This window comes from Drosophila montana, unplaced genomic scaffold, assembly GCF_035044405.1.
Source record: "Drosophila montana isolate Dmon_TW-CO22-7 unplaced genomic scaffold, ASM3504440v1 contig_1_1, whole genome shotgun sequence".
Taxonomy (NCBI): domain Eukaryota; kingdom Metazoa; phylum Arthropoda; class Insecta; order Diptera; family Drosophilidae; genus Drosophila; species Drosophila montana.
The window spans coordinates 1,059,831-1,078,794 of record NW_026996920.1 but is presented as its reverse complement, the minus strand read 5'-3'; the positions used below and the strand labels follow the sequence as shown (position 1 = coordinate 1,078,794).

The following is an 18,964-nucleotide window of genomic DNA, read 5'->3' as shown; positions in this document are numbered from 1 at the left end:
TCCAGTGTGTGTGTTTGTATGTGTGTGAGTGTGGCTCGATCTGCGGACTGCGCTGCCTGTCGTGGCCCTGTAAAGCGGTTACGGTTACGGCTCTGCGGATTATGGCCTTGCGATGCACTTGAAATCTTTGTGGTTGCTGCTGCTGTTTTTGTTGTTGTTGTTGTTGTTGTTACTGTTTGACAGCAACAGGATAATCTTCTTGGTGTGCATCCGTATTCTCATCAGCTACATTGTCCTGTTTGACTACCTTGCCGCTCTCCCTCTCGTCCTATCTATATAGCTAAATGCATATATATATTCGTTTGTAATGCTGTCGTCGCCTTCGCTGTGTTTGAGTTTTCATTTTCATTTATTTTCTATGTTTTTAGTTTCCTTATTTTTTTGGGCTTACCGACCTCTTTTCCAAAACAAACTCTGTGCAAGGCTTTTCTCGGTTGCATTTTTCTGGTTTGCACCGGCAGCTCCAGTTGTTGTTTTAGTTTGCCAAGCACTGTTGTTGTTGCACTCCATTTCATGCTTTGTCGGCCTTTCGGTTTGGCAGCTTTTAGTGGCTTCATTTGTTTTGCATTTGGTCTCTTTAGGCAATCAAATCGGGTTTCGGTGGCTGGATAAAGAGGGGCTTTAATTAACCAAAGCTATGGCTAAATGTATTTGTTTTGGGTCTGACCCACTCGCAGCGTATTAGCATATTTATTTTGTTTAAAGTCCAACTATAATGGACTAGAAAAGCATTTTTAATTTAAAATAAGTTTACCTCTCCCCTTTTTCGCTTGTGGTTTCGTTTTTCTGAAATCTATTTGAAACTTAAACATATATATTTTTATATTTATTTCTATATATAAAACTGTTTGTCCTGACTGACCCACAGATTGATGAACGCACAGCCCAAACCTTAAGAGCTAGGAAACTGAAATCAGAGATATCTAAGGGAAATTTCGCGGTAAAATTCATTTTGAAAGATCTTTACGAAAAATTATTTGAGATATTTTTTTTAACTTTTTGCAGAATCCTAGCTTCCACATAATAAGGAATTGAAAAGTATGAAACACGTATCCAAAATATCCATACCTATACCTATACCTATACAATGATATTTACGAATTCGCTTTTGCCAATAAATTAAAGAACTAATACGTTTTACACAACTTTGTATTGATGGGTAAGGTATTTATTTTTTGGTAATTCGGGTTTGGACCTGTTAGTCCTGCTCTAATTATCTATAAAAATATAACATTCAATTGTTTACCTACCTATTAAATCAAAGATGAAGAACTAAACCGATTAAGGGGCTTTAGGCATAGGGAGCAATTTATCCATGCTTGTAGTCTTTACATTTTAAAGACCACCCTCTTCCAGTTCAAAAGTTGACTTATGTTCATGTTTCAACTATATCACGCGTATAAGATGTATATTTATAAATTAGGTGCCTAGTTGTCGTTCGGGTTTTTCGCTTATTCCAAATTTCTTAGGCCAACATTTAAAACAATTGAGATGGAAAATCAACACTTTTAAAATAACCAATTCAATAACTCTTTAAAAATAGTTCAGAAGTACTCGCTTTGCTTTTCAACGGTCTTATTGTAAAATCATTGAAATGTTAATCCAAGTCTTTGAACGTTTTGTGTGCAACAGTCAAGCAATCTAATCGACGTCAAAATAAAACTATTTTTTAAATAGCATTAAATTTAATAGTAATAATTATATTCTAAGTATATGATCCGGTCAGAACAGATATTTCATCGGTTCAGTCACAGCGAAACAAAGTCAACCTTTATTTTATTATATTTCATTTCATTTCCGACTGTGCTCATTGTCCTTGACATTGTCAGTGGCCATTTGGGAACTGCTTTTCATAACATATTTTCTTTCAGCATTAAATAACCAGTGCACTCATTACTATGGTTGCGAGTGCAGTTGTAGTTGAAATTATTTGATATTGATGCTGCGAGTTGCCTGCGGCCTACTTGTTGAATTAACTGAGCCTCTTTAAGCTGAATTTTGGTCCAAGGATCGACCTGATTTAGTTCTAGATTTAAGGTGGGCCAACAAATGGCGAGCTTATCAATAATTGCGTTTATCACAGTCATTTGCAACTTTGTTGTTCAATGCCGGAAAACTATTTTTCAATTTGCAAGCTGGTAAAAGTTGTTCTTTCCAGCTGACGCCGCGTGAGCATCGCCTTCGCCTGGCACAGCTCGAATAGTGCAACATCCATTACACACAAACATGCACACACACACACACACACACACACGCAGAACAACATGGCGATAGCTTTGCACGCAGCTATTAGCGCACATATCGATTGCCAATATTGCCAATTGAGAAATAAAAGGCAGCGGGCTCGGAAACAGAGGCAGACCCAAGGACAACAAAATGGCGGCACGTCCTGAGCTGGGCTAAAGCAAACGAAAGCCCGAGCCAGGCCAGAACTGAAACTGTAACTGAAACAGCAGCTGAACAGGTAGCAGCTGCCTCCTGACGCTAAAGTGCCAACTTATGCCACACAAAAATGCTTGAATATAATGGCCATGCCCTCGGATTTGGGGGTGTGGTGGGGGCGGCGGCACTGTGGCTGGGCTGTGGCATGCAATTGTGCGACGCAGCAGCAGCAGCAGCGGCGGCCACAAAAGGCCGCAGCGAAAGGCGAAGACGACATGCAAAAGTGGAACGTGCAGCGTTGGCATTAAGTGGCATGTGGCAGCAGCAGAAGCGGTTACAAGGACACTGATAATGATGAAAAAATTCCCAAGCACACACATGCACAAACACACGTGCACGCACACACATGCAGCGATGTATACACAATTTATCTGCTGCCTCGGTGGGCACACACTGACGAGCATAAAAATTGCACTGGCAGCCCGAAGACAGTGACAAAAAGCCACTTGCCAGGCCAGAAGCATGTGTGTGTGTGTGTGAACCTGCTTAACTCACTGCTGCAACCCTTTGGTGATGTGCTGGCATGTTGCACAAGGCGCATAGCTGCCACCTGGCCAGGGGCAGCGGCGAACAGCAAACGAAATCGACCTTGACTGACAGCTTGACATGAACTCGACTGCTCTCAGCGTTGCTGCTGCGCGTTACTAGCAGTGCCTGCTTCCAGCTTACACTTACACAAGCACACACACACTTACACTTTAGCCAGCTACATTGGGCTCATTATTTTCGCTTTAGCCGGTCAGCAGGAGCAGCCACGTGGAGCCAAGAGAGAGAAATGGGACAGGTAATGGTAATGTTGGGATATTTATGTGTCAGTGTGTGCGTGTGGGTACCTTGGTGTAAGTAGACCTTAAAGCCGCCAAGCCGCAAAGAGCTGGGCGAGCTTGTGGATAACATTTGAAACTGCTCTTACAGAATTTGTTTTTCCAATGAGCTTAAATGTTGGTTGTATACCCTTGTAGCTCTTGTCATAAAATGTGTGAAGAATATGAGGCAGAAACTCCAACCAATTAAATTATATATTCTTGATAGGTATCAACAGCCGAGTCTGTCTGCCTATCAGCCTGTTTGTTTCTATGCAAACTAGATTCTTAGTTTGAAAGCTATCGTCGTGACACTTGGCATAGATCTTTGGAATCGGTCGGATAGGACTACAATATCATAAAGCTGCAATAGCTGGTTGAAAATTCAGTTATTTTATGAACAATTTTTTTGTTTATCAGACACAATGATAAACTTCGTTTTTCATAAGGTTCGCTATGCACTTTATATATGGGAAAATCTTATATACGTCGAAACACTATATCTTGTAACTTCCACAGGAAGTATCGGTCAAAAATTAAATTAACTAATGGGCTTGCGTCATTAAACAACGTATGTCAAAAGTTTTAAGAAAAATACTTGACCTGTCGAATAACTATAATTTTTCAAAACTATAATAGCTGCTATGATGCTCACATCACTGATGCTTTTATCAATAATTCTAGACTGATCGTCAACTATTATATATGAAAGAAAATATTCGAAAACCTTAATAACTGCAAAAGGTCAATCTATTTTTTAAAATATTATAAATTTGTTTATATGTTCCGCAGACATGTTACACATTATGCTAAACCACTTGTTACCCATTTAAGACCCAGTTGTGAATGGAACTGTCTTCGTTCCCAGCAGTGCAGACAGTTTTTAAATTGTTAAGAGTTAAAAATTTATAAACTGTATATTCAGAGAGATTTTTGGTATATCCCAGCATTTAGTTCCCTTTTTCCACTGGCGCTGCGCGGCGCTGGCACAAATTGTTTCATATGTGGCCCCAGAAAGTAGGCAACATTTTTTATTCAAATGCCTGCAGGTCAACAAAATGTCAGCGGCGCTCAGTGTCATTGTGTGTGTGTGCGGAATGTGGATGTGGGCTGCGAAAGGAGGGCTTATAGGGAGATGGAGAAGAGAACGTGGAGCCCGCATGTGTCCGCTATCATGTCGTCGTTGCCGCTGCTGTCGTTGTGGGCGCAGCGACGGGTTGCGTCCGTGTCAAAGGTTCATAAATTCCTTTTAATCCTGCTTTATGGCGACATCACATCGAACATGAACTTTAACGCGACGACGTCGACGCGACTTCATTTGCATTTTACAACTTCATTTGAGCTGGCAAATGCGAAGCAAAATAAAAGAAATAAAAGAAATGTTCGCAATTTTCACACAAAACCAATTGGTGCGATTTGTGTGTTTGTGTGTGTGTGTGCCATAAAATTATTGTTTAATCTTGCCAACTGACCGGGGCGTGGCAGCCAAGCACGCCCACATCCACATCCACACACACACACAAACACACACATATCGAGGCAATTTGCAGAGAAAGCACAGTGAATGTCGCGCGACAAGCGACAATTACTTTAAATAGCCCTGCCGCGGCCCCTCCATATGCACCACACACCTGCACGCCCACTCACTGATTAAGGGCGCGAACCGGAAATGAACATTTGCACGGTTGTCGATTGAGCCAGTCATTGACCGAACCGACAGCCCGCCACCCCAAAAGACATTAAAATTCGCTTTGGTGTTGTTGCCATTTTTTTGTGTTTTTTTCAATTCTCAACTAATTTATTATTATTTCTTTTTTTGTTTTGTTTTGTCTTTCGAGTTTTAGTTTAGTGACATCCTAAAATAAATTGTTTTTTTTGCTGTTATTATTGATAATTACAATTTTTTCGTTTGAATTGAGTTGGCGTCCTTAAATATTCCCATATTTCCAACTTTGATTTGATATTTCATAACTTAAAACTCTAATAAAATGTCTAACAATCAAACAATACATCAATCAATCAATCAATCAATCAATGCCTGCAGTCAGTGCCAACTCAATTCCACTTAGAATATACGTATTGTATTTTATTAATTTATAATTATTATTAGGTTTTTTTGTTTTTAATGAGATCGCTTAAAGTACAAAAACACTTTTAGTTTGACTAACACGAGAGCTTTGGGTCTTGGAATTATCAATCAGGTTAGGATTTTGAAATAGGGGCTTCTGTCTATACACTTACGATGTGACTGTTGAATGCGTAGCGAGTAGAAAGAGTGGAAAAGTGTGTGTTCTATAATACAATACAGGGGCTGGCGTTATAACCAGTTAAGAGCCCCATCTACCTAAGCCTAATTAAGAGAAATTTCGTATTGAGAGACATTACCTTGCAGAATTATAAAACATTTGGAAAACAAAAGCTTATCCGAATGAAGTGTATATAAATAACTTGCTAAGTTGGTAAATATTGATATTTTATCAAAAATCATGGCATCACATATGTATATCAAGTTAAAAAACTTTTGAGTTTGTCTTCTCCATAAAAACATTCCTCGAACATTTTTTTGTTATTTAAAGAGTTTCATTCTAAAAGTTCATTAAAATAAGAAAATCAAACATGATTTTAATCTGAAAAGCTGTCACTGTTCTTGCCAAATAAATCAAATTTTGCTGAAGTTTCGAAAAACAGCTCGGCAGACATCCTTAAAATTTTCTAAAGCAAGTTCTTTGAAACTAGCCCAAGATCACATATTTAATGAAAGAAAATGTTGACTAAAAGTTACAGTTGAGAAAAGGGCGGAGTTTAGGTTTTACTGGGAACTAAATAGTTAAACTTTGCGGGTACTTCTGCAAGGGTATGTAAGCTTCGGTGCACCGAAGACTTTTCTGGTTTCTGGTTTATTCCTTGGCTGTACACAAGTTCGATTAGCTCTTGAAGATATCTTGGCCAGGCTGTGGCGAGGCGGCGCTTGTGGGCCCATTGCCCGTGCCATTGGCATCTGGATTCAAGCGCTTCAGCATGGCGTTGCGGTGCAGCCAATAGGGCGGGGGATCGGGTGGTTGGCCGGGCAGTAATGTTTTCGCCTTCAGCGTCGTTGTTGGCGGCTTCGGACTATGCGAGGCAGTCGCCGCGCTGTACATCACAGGGTCGGCCAGCTGGGCAGCCGACTGGCCAATGGCGCCGCGGAGTGGCGTCTCCTTCTTGCGTATAGTGTCGCAGGTCTCCTTCATTTTGCACAGCTGATCCTGCAGATTGCGATACTCCTCCAAGAAGCGCTCCAGCTGCGCCGCATGATAGTCGTAGGCGGCCACCGAGGAGTTAGCCGCGCCTGCAGCGCGCGTCGCCAGCGCCGAGAAGTCAAGCAGCGGCGTCGCCGCGCTGCTTAGTGAGCGTTGGTGCTGCACAGGCGACGATGGCAGGCTGGGCTTCTGGCCCAAATGGTGTCCATGTATGGCACCTTTATGGCCGCCGCTGTGCACCAGGTTCAAGAAGCTATTGGCACGCTGGCCACCACCCGTGTAGGTTGTGGTGCTGGCGTAGTTCGCATAGCTAGACTCGGCCGAGTAGCGCCTGCCCAGGCCCATGGCCTCGTTCAGGAAGCTGCCGTCTCCCAGCGTGCTGCTGCCGTACTTGCTCGAGTTGTCCGCCAGCAGTGGCGACTGGCTGTCCGACGAGTTGCGGAAATACTTGCCACTATGCTTCAGCTTCCGCGGCAGGGTGCAGAGCCCGCCGTTGGCTGGGGCCGCCCCAGCTGGCGCATAGGCGTGGCTTGATTGCGCCGCCTGCGCCACAGCGTACTTGGCAATGTCCAGTAGATCAGGATAGTTGCTGTCAAACAGGTCGCTCTCCTGGCCATCGCCGTTGCTGCTGCAGAACACCGAGGTGGCCATCTCGTCCGCCGAGTGATTGCCATAGTGGCTATAGGGCGTGGCCGAGCAGGGCGTGCTAGTGGCCTGAGTTGTCGCCGTCGATTTGCTGTGCGGCGATGTGATCTTTGTGGTTGCTATTGGCGTTGTCTTCCAGCTGGCAGCGTGTCCTCCATAGCCAGCGAGCCGAGCAGCGGCATCCACCTTACTGGATATCGAACTAGACGCTGAGTCGGTGCTGTAAAAGTTGAAAACACAAGTGCATAATGAACAGATATAGGTTGCAATTAAAAAAAGTGTGAAGGAACAAGTATAAATCCATTTAAATTATTGGGGAATAGCATATGCGATCCTTACGACTTGTGCTCTTTCTGGAGCAGGAGGCTTTTTTGCTTTCTATAAAGGCTTAGAACATCTTGAAGATCTTTTTAAGCTTTAAAATGATCAAAACTTCAGAAATTCTTTCAAAATGTAAAAAGGAATTACGAATGTGTCATAGGATAAATACCAATTCTCATCCTAACCAAGTGAACCATCAAAACTATAAAACATACGTAAAAAATAAATTTGCCTAAAAATGTATCGAATGATTTATCTTGTTAAAAATTGACCAGTATTCGGCCTGAGTTTCGAACTCTAAATTGGTCAATAATAAAATTAATCAGTGAAGATAAAATAAATTATTCCAAACGATGAAAATTTGTATAATTTTGTTCTTATTATAACATAATTTTGTAAATAATAAAATTATCTACAGTCATTGCTGAAAAATGATTTGCATGCAAAAATAAGTAGAAAATAATCATGACTCTATTTTGAAAGGGTTTGTTTTGTAATGTTTTACTAATCAGATATTCCTTACGCCATTTAACTTCGACATAATATCACAAGATTTATTGAGATTTTATGTGGCAACCTTAGCAAACGTTGCAAGAGTGTTGTCCTTGCCCACCTTCTTCGTCCTCGTTAATTGCACATATTCTTAAATCTGTTGCAAGCTCTTCTTATTTCTTGACAAGCTCTGTCAGAGTCTATTGATTAATGAACAACCCTTTCTTCTCCTTGGTATCTATTTTCGGGATTGGCTACAGAGGCAGCCCTTCTTCTTGTCACCCAAAGTACACATATTCTTTATTCATTATATTGCATATGAGAGGCACTTGAAACACTGCCCATGCTCGTTTGCCCCAACATGAGAGGCGCCAATCAACGAGGGGCGCACAAAAATAAAATACTCATATGCCGCGTGTGGCAGCCATCGCATATTTCGCGCGTCATTAGCACGCGCCTTTACACTGGTGAGGAAGACCTATGAAAGGGATGAGGTGGGCTGAGGGGGGTGGCGTTGGTGCAGCAGCACTCGAGCGGAAAGTGTCAAGTGTTGCCCATAATATGAACGGATCCGGGCGTGGAGCGCACTAGAGTATGACAGCTCTTTGACGGGGCGACTGCAGCAGGACAATTGCCACTCGAAGTAACGAACAGCAGAGAACAAAAGCAATGGGTAGGGAGGGGGCTGGCATGCTGAGGCGGCAGAGAATAGCACTGTGGGCGAAGGGAGGTCAACTTACCCGCCGATGTCAATCAGACGCGGTATGTGCAGATCCGTTTCCTCGGCGGCCGCAACAGTATTATTCGCTGCGGATGCGGAAATACCATTGCTCGCCATGGAGCCCTTTCTCGGCCCCAGCTGCGACGGCTGCAATGGCTGTGCTGGCTGTGCCTGCTGTGCTTGTTGGGTGTCCTCTTCGTCGTCGTCGCAGTGCGTGGATACATGCAGGTAGTCGCCGTTGCGTCGCGTGCCATTGCCAGCGCTCGGATTCACAATGGCCGCCTGGCCCGCACCGTGGTCGTTAAGTGGCGTATGCGCAGCCCGCAGATAGCTCTGTTCCTCGGCATCCTGAAAGAGGCCCGCGCCAGTGGCGCTGCCACCGCCACAGCTGGCGCCGCCACCCAAATCCGGTCGCACCCTGGCCGTCATCTCGATCTTCTCGTAGCTCTCGCTGCGTCGCACTGGCGGCACCGAGTTCCACAGTCGCAGCTTGCGGCGCCTCCGCAGCGAGCAGAAGCATATGGCCGCAAACGAGGAGCCCACCACAAAGAGCAGCGCTGCCAGCACGCCCAGCAGCACAATGCGCACGCCGAGTGGCGCCTCCGGGGGACGGCGGGACACGGCTAGGGTTACGCTGGCCTCCACCTTGCCGGCCTTGTTCTCTGCGGCGCAGGTGTAGATGCCCGCATCCTGCATGTCCGCGGTGAGTATCGTCAGATTGGAGGCATTCCTCAACATGTTGACCACATACGTTTTGCGGCCCTGCGTAGCGGCTGCTGTGCGCGGCTCCTCGGCATCCTCGCCCGCGCCGGCCGCACTCAGATTGGCAATCAGGCGGTTCTTGAGCAGCCAGCGCACTGCCGGCTGGGGCACGCCCTCCACGTAGCAGCTCATCGTCACGTTGCGCCCCTCCACGCCGTGGGCGGTTGTGTCTGTGGCAACGATTTGTGGCACACACGCAAAATCATCCACATCCAGCTTGTCCCAGGCGCGGCCAGCTAAACGCGCTGGGGACTCACATGTGGGCGGTATGCCACTGGGTATATTTTGCTGGAGCATCCAGGCCCGCAGCGGTCGCAGTGAACAGCTGCAGTTCCAGGCATTGCGCGCCAGCTCCAGGCCGTGTAGCGAGGCTAGCGAGGTAATTGTGCCCGATCTGACCTCGCTCAGGCGGTTTCCATCCAGCTTGAGCCACTCCAGGCTGCTCTCGAGGCCGGCAAAGGCGCGCACCGCCACGCTGGAGAGGCGGCAGTCGCTGAGCTCCAGGCGCACCAGCTGCGGCACATGCCCAAAGGCGTCGTCCGGCACTCGCGATATGGGATTGCCCGTGAGTCGTAGCTCGCGCAGCTCTGAGACGTGATAAAGGGCCAGCGAGGGTATCGCGGACAGCTGATTGTGGCTCAAGTCCAGCTCCACGAGGTTGATGAGCTTGCGAAACGCGTGACGCTCAATGAGCCGCAGCCTACACCTGGCCAGGTAAACCTTCTGCAGATTGAGCAGCTGGGCCGAGGCGAAGCTGTCATCGGGTATGGTCTGAATATCGTTGCCACTTAAGTCCAGCAGCTGGGTGCCCGCGTCGAGCGGCTCGGGGATATGTGTGAGGTTGGCGTTAAGGCACAAGACGGACTCCTTGCCGCTCTTCCACTTGCACTCGCACACCGACGGGCACTCGGCGCGCAGCTGGCTGAGGCAACACAGCAGCCAGAGCAGCTGGCCAAGCGGTATGGGCGGATGCAGTCGCCGCAGTGGTCGCCTGTCGCGTCCTTTTCGACGCACCTTCGTGGCCAGCGTACGCTGCTGGGCGCTATTATCGCTAGCTATATCGCGGGGCCGGGCACGATCCTCCTCCAGCGTCGCTGTCGCTGCTGCCATCGCATACTAGGACAGTGATCGCAACTTGAACTCAGCTAATGTTGCCTGTAAAACAAAGTGAAAGAGAAGTTCGGTGAGTGAATGAATGATGGTCAGGTGCATAGTCTCTATCGCTTCAACCCTGAAGTAGACTCGACAAAATCGATTAAAGAATAAATATAATCGGATGTTTGTTGATTATCTGGAATTATTAATTTTAGCAAGACATTTAATTTTAAATGGATTGAACCGGGTATAAATCGGAAATATATCCCAACGCTTGAGCAGAGGTTCGGGAAAATGTAAATTGGAATATCCAGCTCAAATGCGTTCGATTTAAAGCTAGTTTACCACCTTGATTATATTGAAACCCTTCGTTTCGGTTGTCTAGAAAGTTGCCTCTAAAAATCATTCAACTTATGTAATTGCTTTGTTTCTGGCCTGCCCCCGTCCCCTTTTAATGGTGCGAGCTATGTAATGCAGCTGCCATAAACTTTGCATTTGCGACATTTTAATAAGCCCTCCGTTCTCGGTGTACTTCCATCATAACTGTCACTTGGCGCAGCGACATTAAGTCATAACAACACCAGGCCAACGAGCTCAGCCTAGCCGTGGCACTGGCTTCAATTTTTAGCCCTAGCCTCCTCTCAAGAAGCCGGTTGACTAGGGCTTTATCGTGAGGCTCGCGGCTTTTATTTGACTTGTCTGGCAGTCCTTACACTCCCCCCCTGTCGAACCCTCTCCGTCTCTCTCTCTCGTTCGCTCCGTTATGTCGTGGCTTGTGTTTGCGGCATGTTGCAATTATGGACGAGCAGCATGCAAGTAGAGTAAGCAAAGCAAAACACTGCGAGGCACTGAGACCCGTTGCCGGTTAATATATAAAATTTGCATGCAGCCAACGGGGCGTATGCACAACATTTGAGCAATTTCGCTTTAATATTTCCAGCCAAGCGCAGAGCAAATGTCTGTGAAAACCTCTCAGAATCTGCTTAAATTACAATATAGTGAAGTATAAATATTAAAATCATGGATATTAAGCTTTGATACGATTTTTAAAAGTTGAAAACATGTGAAACACACTCATGAATCAATATTTTTATTATTAGTTAAAGCACACTAACAAAATATAATCACATTATTGATTATTTTCGTACTTTATTATATTGAATATATAATAAAGGAAAAGTTAACAAAGAGTAAAGAACAGACTTCAAATTGGATAAGATGAGTGGGGAAGATCTTAAAGGAAAAGCTATGAAAAACTTAAATAATAAGCTAGTATGTTGAGAAAACGTCGAGCTGAAAACGAGTTGTGTCATGAAAGGAATATGTAGAGAAACTGTAAAAGTACCTTGGTACCTGCCAAATATGAGCTATGAGAGAAAACTGGCTAGGGTAAGAGCACAGATAGAAGACAATGAAAATTGGAAGAAATGAAGAGAGAGAAATGGAAACAGGACACGCCAAAGATTAAAAAAGGAAGTCTGTTCAGTTGTGAGGCGGGCTAAGCTAGGGATCGAACAGCTGCGCGGACGTATATATTTTACTCAACATATGTTAAAATATTTGTTTTTATAGTAATAAATTTAAAAGCAAATTATACTTTTTATTTTTTCAGAATACCTCCCAGCATTTTTACCATTATTTATTTGACCCTACGACGCCAAGTAGCTTTTATATATAATTTATGGGTTCCGTGGATGTTCCGTTTGTCCGTTGCACGTTAGATGAAAAAATAATAGTACGCTCTACAAGTGTATATGATATCTAGCGATGAATGTAACACAAGTGACACATTTTAATTGGAATAACAGCTTAAACAGGTGAGTGTCAATTGTGTTAATTATGGAAATGCGAATTGGCATCTTTAAAATGCACTCCCCCAACTGAATGGAAAATCGGCGGCATTTAAATAACTTTATTCTCAATTTGCATACAGAACACGTGACAGGCTGGGTTTCACATTCTGCACGGCATTTCAGGGCTTCGGCTACTTAATTATGATGTTATGGGGATGTTTAATACTGCCCGCGCTTAATTGAAATGTTTGCACTCCACGACACCATTGAGAGTGGACGCTGAATACTGTTGTTACTCTTGACAGCCCGAAATGGCAGCCGCAAAAATTCTGGCAGCCCGGTTCGGCAATAATGGTAACAGTTGGCTGGCAAAAGTGCAGCTGGAAACAAAACAAAAATATTTTAAAGCGGTTATGCAGTTATCCGTGAAACGGATTCGAAACAAAACCGGAAGCCGCAAAGCAAACAAACGCTTTGCAAAAACCGCGACAAGTCAACGGGCGGACAGGAAGAGGAGAGTCCGAAGGGGGGCTGCGATAGGGTCGGTCTTGTGACTAATGCATATGTGGGGCCTTTGGGGGTCAATACACTGGACGGCGACGTCGCCGGCGCACGGAATAAACTTTTTGCATGTTGCTAAAATACTCAGCCGCATTTTTTGCGCCACAGACAAGAACCGTCGAGCGGGCCACAAACAGACAGCACGAGGCGCAGGCGGAGGCACTGTGAAGAGACGGGAGACAATGGGGCACATGTGTGAGGCATTGTCGTTGCCATTTCGTTTATCATATGAGCATGACGACACCGTCAAGTATGCAACATGCAAATGTTGCCCCCTGCACACACACACACACACACGCACACTCGTTCAGGTCGCTTTTGTTGCGGCCTTTGTTTTTGCTGCTGCTGCAGTTGTTGTTGTTGTTGTTGTTGAGCATTTACTGCAGACACTAATCCTATTTATGTTGCATTGCAGCGAGGTTAATAATTTTATTTGCCAACTGCCAGTGTCACGTCCCATGCAGTTGCCAACTTGCACTTGCAGTCACAGTTGCAGTTGCAGTCGCAGTTGCCGTTGCTCCTTAAGCCGCTTCTGCTTATGACACACGATACGTGCCGTGGGTTCGAGAAACTTTTTGCGCTGCACCAAAAGATTTGTGGCAGCCACTTGCCAGTAACTCACAGACGAAGAGCAGGGTCGAGATTGTTGGTTGAACCTAATGAATCCAATATGAGTATTCTTACACAGGAGAGTACCAAGATTGGCCTGACTAACTATCAAACACTATATCTTTTCTGCATTTATGGGGATTTGGAAAATTCCACTCGCCAATGTGAAAAATTTGTGGTAAAACTTTGAATGAACATATTTAAACATTCATTCGATCGATCACAGTGTGAAATGCACTGAAATTGGAATCTTAGATTATCTGGGCAAAAGTTCAATGTTACTTTCAAATAAGTATAGTTAATATTCATCAAAAATGAAAGAAATATTGTTGATTTTATTACACATTACGTTGCACATTATGTGATAAATATATAATAAGCTCTGCAAAATTATAAATATAACCTAAGTATTTTTTTATAACAACTGGTTAAACAGCCAAGCTGATGCCCATTAATTGGCTGGCGCCCAACGTTGGCCTATAAATATATGATTTCAAGAGTGTATCGTATTCAATAGCATTTATTGGCTAAGTGTTTGATAGTTACAAGTTCTTAGTCAAGGCCGGCTTGTAACTCTTCTTAAGATGAGCATACCTTGAATAGAAGCCAGCTAGAGGGTATATGGAATATTAAGTGACAGCTGTCAAATGTTTGCTGATTTGGCAACACGTCCACTCCAGGTTCTGTGTGTGTGAGGCGTGCACTCACGCATGCTTCTAGTTCCATCTATTTCACTCTAAAGCTGTTTCGCTCGTCCTGCTATAATGTAAAAATAATGTCCTTTCAGGCCGCATTGATTGCAAATAAATTACACACATTTGCCGCGAAAGATGTTTGAGGCGACTCTGGGCTAGGGGTTTTCGGGACTGGGCTGTGACTGGAGCGTCAGATTAAGTGCCCAAAGAGCAGCCGTAGACTCCATAAAGCTGAGCAGCGGCAAACGAAAAAAGGCCAGTAAGCAGCAACAGCTAGCGAAATAAACACAAAGGCAACAACGTACTGCCGGCTAAAATGGCAACGCCATTAATTTCACTTTGGCGCCGACGCCGTTGAAACTTTAATTAGAAAACCCTGCCGGAGATTTTGTGTAATTTTCTTTTGATGCCACCGCTGCCGCTGCTCGGCCACTGATAATGAAGTTCCCTTTTCTTGTACTTTTCTTGTTTTTGCGTTCACACTTCCGGCTTCATTATGCGCAAATTATTTTAACTGCACTTTTGGCTTGCCCATTTCCCTGCCCACCATCCGTCCAGCTGCCACGCCCGTTGAGGCTGCGCAAATATTTTCACTAGCTGCAGCCGCAGCTGAGACTTTGATAGCGAATTCTGTTGCCTAGGTCCTTAGCGAAAAGTAATCTGCCCCTTATCTGCCCATTCCCCCGTTTCAGCGTCCACTGTCATTATTCATTTTTGTGTGTATTTCTTTTATGCTGTGTAACCTTTGCCGCATTGTTTCTAGCCGCTGCCGCAGCTGTAAAGCAATTTTCGTAAGCATAATAGACTTTCCCAGGATTCTGGCCAGCAAGAAAAAAAAGAGGAAAAATTAAAGAAAGCAAACAAAATGGCATAAAAAATTACAGGGGCGATGAGAGGCGCAAGGAAAAAATAAAAACAAAGTAAAACAGCTAAGCATTATTTCTCAAGGGGCCCAAAACCTACGGATTACGTCGAGGGCTTGGCTTACTTCTCGCTGCCGCCCCTAGCTTGTGGTCAGCTGCCGCTGCAGTTGCAGTTAAGGCCATGGCCCAAAACTCGGCTCAGTTCTACGGCTGCCGCTATTTGCCCGGGTATATTGTTTGCTCTGCCTCCACACAGCGTTTACTTTCACCGCCTCGCTTTCATTTTTGAAGTGCGCTCTTCAGTTGTTGTTCCTGTTGCCTTTGTCAACAGTTCTATTAACATTTGTTGTTGATTTAAACTGCTTGAGCAACGGTCACAGCCCACAAGCGCAACTATGTTAATGCATTTGATTCCATGCGCAACGTGGCGTATACGTATTCGTCGTGCAGCCTGAAAGTATGCTTCACATATTTATTTGCAAGCATAAGATGTTTCCAGCTTAAAATTTGAACAGGCATATAATAAAGGTATATATGCTTCCTTATGTTTCCGTATACCTTTTCCCGATATTAATTCACCAGATTTTCTTATAGTATACAAGATAACCAGAAGAAAAAGTTATTTTCAGAAGTATAGTATTTGCGTTGAATAATGGCCTCATTTTGATATATATTATACCAAAATATTGTAAAGATCTAGCCAAGACAACTCAAAACTATTTAAAGATGTCTTGCGCAAACGAACCCGTTTTCTTTCCTCCTAACTTTTAAGTGCATAGCCATATTTAGTTTTGTAGTTTTAGTTTATTAAAAAGTATTTCAGTTGGAAAGCTTTTCAATGCAATTCGCATGTCAACTGTTGTCTTGGCGTGAGTCAAATGGCGGCATAAATTTGACATAAAGAAATGCATTTCATATCGTGCATTAAAATTTATCTGCTGTCATTGGAACAAAGCTCGATGTGAAACTTTTCCGGTAGCTATTAAAGGAACGTTTATCTCTTGGTCTCGCCCTGAACGGGAACATAATAAATTCCGAAGTGCTATTCAATATGCGGCTCGATTGGCAGATAAATTAAACAGCTATTGGCTATGGGGATGTGCCTTTTTATTGAGCTATAAATGTAGAAATAAAAGTTAAATTATATAATCAGACCATAGACTACCTTTTGGCTAAATGCTCCCCTTCACTCTCCTCCCTTCTCTTCGTTTCTATTTTATTCCGATATGTTTTGTCCATCATCCATTGAATGTATCCCCGCAATAACCAATAATACCGAAGCTAATAAAAGTAAACAACCCAACAAAACAAAGACGGGTCCACCACATGCACAAAACGCTTTGGGGGCCCGCATAAGCCGTCGCACACACCCACACACACACACACACAGAAATACTTACACACATGTATTCGCATACGTTTACAATTTCTGAACATAAATATCAAAATACTGTGGGTGCTTCAATTTTATGACAAGGACTACAAGGACGTTGCGAACCTGCTCGTCTTTTTGACTCTCACAGAGCAACTGACAAACGTGTTCAATTGCCGCAATAAAACTTCCTGATAATATGTGAAAATCATACAAAGCACAATATTAAATTAGCTCAAAAGATGTGTGTGGCAGCACTTGTGTTGGGGTAGGCATGTGGTGGGTGGTGGTAGGCATGGGTGTGTATCTGATGGCTATGGCAATAAAATGTCAGCCCACAGGGAATATAAAAATAGGGCTATAATTGAGCTTGCTCGACTTATAGATGACCTGTACCCAAGACTTATACCACCTTAATTAGTTGCATTGAGAAAGAATATAGATAAAATCCGAAATATTTCTGATCTCTATACCTGCATATGGGCTTATGCAAATCGATGGACAGATCTATCCACCTCAATTCAGCTATGTAAACTTAATGACGAAGGCTTTGCCATAACTACAATATACTCAATTTAAACAATTTTCAATGGGTACAGGGTATGAAAATAAGAACATGCTCATTCGCTAGAGAAAGGGAAAGGGGCGGGATGTGAGGCGTAACCGGTCTAACAATCGAGTAGATAAGCAAAAGCCGCAAGGTACAAAACAGGAATATCCATATAAAATAATGCTACTGAAAATGCGTTTCAAATTCATAAATGTCTTTGTGGCATAGTTTTTGGCATAATTTACCAAAGATCTGGAGATACCTTTGTTTCGGAGCAAAATATAATTAGGAACCCATGTTGTTTTGTTGAACTTTTAGTTTGATGTGCGTCCCATAATCTGCTCAGCATTAAAACCCTTTTCTACTTTGTGAAATTAATATTGCTCTGAGTACCACATTAAAAAATGGGATCTGAATAACTAGAGGGTTGCATCCGACTACGCCCGGTCTAGGATTTTTCGTCTGTACTCTTCGTTTATTTCATTACTTTTCGCACCTTTCGTGAGAAATTAAAATTTACGTTTCACTGAAATTCCATTTCTATTTAGCAGAGTGGATTTTTGGCAAACTGGTGAATTTTAATTGCATCTATATAGATCTTTGAAAACTAGTTTGAATGAAAAAATATATGTTAGCTCTCTTATATTTTTATCTTTAAATATTGGCCCTCTATACGGTTTTCTTTAATTATATAAATATCAGATTTGATTAAAATCTGTATTTAATCATATGGGGCTGGCAGTCAAATAAACTCTATTTCTTTTCATACCATCATACCCTCCTCCCCTAACCATCAGTCAGTCTCTCTCTCTCTCTCCCTACATTTTTTCCTGTTCTACTCTTACTTGCTCTCTACTACTTTTGTATTTTTAGAGATGTTTATTTGGGTACGTACATATTTGCAAAAATGTATATAAATATATATGCAAATTTATATATTCACAAGTATAAATACTGTGTGTGTGGGAAAATTGAAATGCTTCAGGGAGTATAACCAATGATATCTACTAATTATTGTAGCAATTGTGTGAAAGTTTTCTATTGTTCTCATCAACCAACTGAAGTCCATCGACCTGAGGTTTATATTCATGGACAGCAGCATTTGGCATTCATTGTGAGTTTTGCTGTTGTGTGTTTAATTGAATATTCATTTAAATATTGAGTTACATTCGATTGATGCAAACACAATGCCATTTCACTTTCTCTGTCAAGTCGCTGGGAATGAATTGCCTATGCCAATCAAAATAAATGAAAACAACGCATCAGTTTTGGACACAAAACTTTTGCCCAAAACTTTTGTGTTCCAAAGGCGGGAGGAAGAGCGAAATAGATAGGTGGGCGCGGTACTTCTATACATGTGACAGTTATTGATTATTCGGACAAAGTTTGGATGTTGTTGCTGCGAAGCTGCTGGGGAAATCAGCGAAATTGGAGCGCATTTCGTTAGGCCAAGTCTGCTGCTAATTGTCCAGGTGCCCATGGCAACCGGGGAAACCAGGGCAACCGGGGCCAACTGGGCAACGTGACAGCCAGCTCTGCTACTGCAACTTTAATGGCCATGCCAGGCACTTTAAAGGATTCGCGATGAGCTGCCAAAGTGGCTGAACTGAGCTTTAAGGCTACCGGAAATTTGATTTGCTTACGCTGGCTCACAGCGCTGCAATCTCCAGCTAGCTTCGGAGCTATAAAAATCCATTTGACGTTCACATTTTTCTCATGCAACCGGCTTGAGTCGTGGGTGGGGGCCGTGGGGCCGTGGGGCGTGCGTTGCACTCGTTAAATGCGTTTCGCTGTATGCCAAGGATTTCCAACTTTCGATGCTTTCAACGCGCTCGCATAAAAGCTCAATAATAATATAATAGATTTTCGTCTCGCGATTTCTTGGCGCGTTTTACGCGACGTTGCCTCGATTTGCACTTGAATCCTTATAGGGTTCATAGGGGCTGTAGGGCGCGGGCAAAGAGGGGTATCCTGCATACCAACTATGAGAATGGGTTCTGT

At 43.6% G+C, this 18,964-nt stretch overlaps 1 protein-coding gene across 1 annotated transcript in view; it reads right to left on the bottom strand.

Annotated features, from left to right (window-relative positions):
• Positions 1-5,088: 5,088 nt before the first annotated feature.
• Positions 5,089-18,964, bottom strand: part of kek3 (kekkon 3) — a 36,714-nt gene continuing 22,838 nt past the window's right edge. The window contains exons 2-3 of the mRNA XM_064679334.1: positions 8,683-10,580; positions 5,089-7,349 (exon numbers count right to left, since the gene is read on the bottom strand). Coding sequence (XP_064535404.1) covers positions 6,170-7,349; positions 8,683-10,535 — 3,033 coding nt within the window. The 5' untranslated portion in view covers positions 10,536-10,580 and the 3' untranslated portion in view covers positions 5,089-6,169. The remainder of the gene's footprint in view (positions 7,350-8,682; positions 10,581-18,964) is intronic.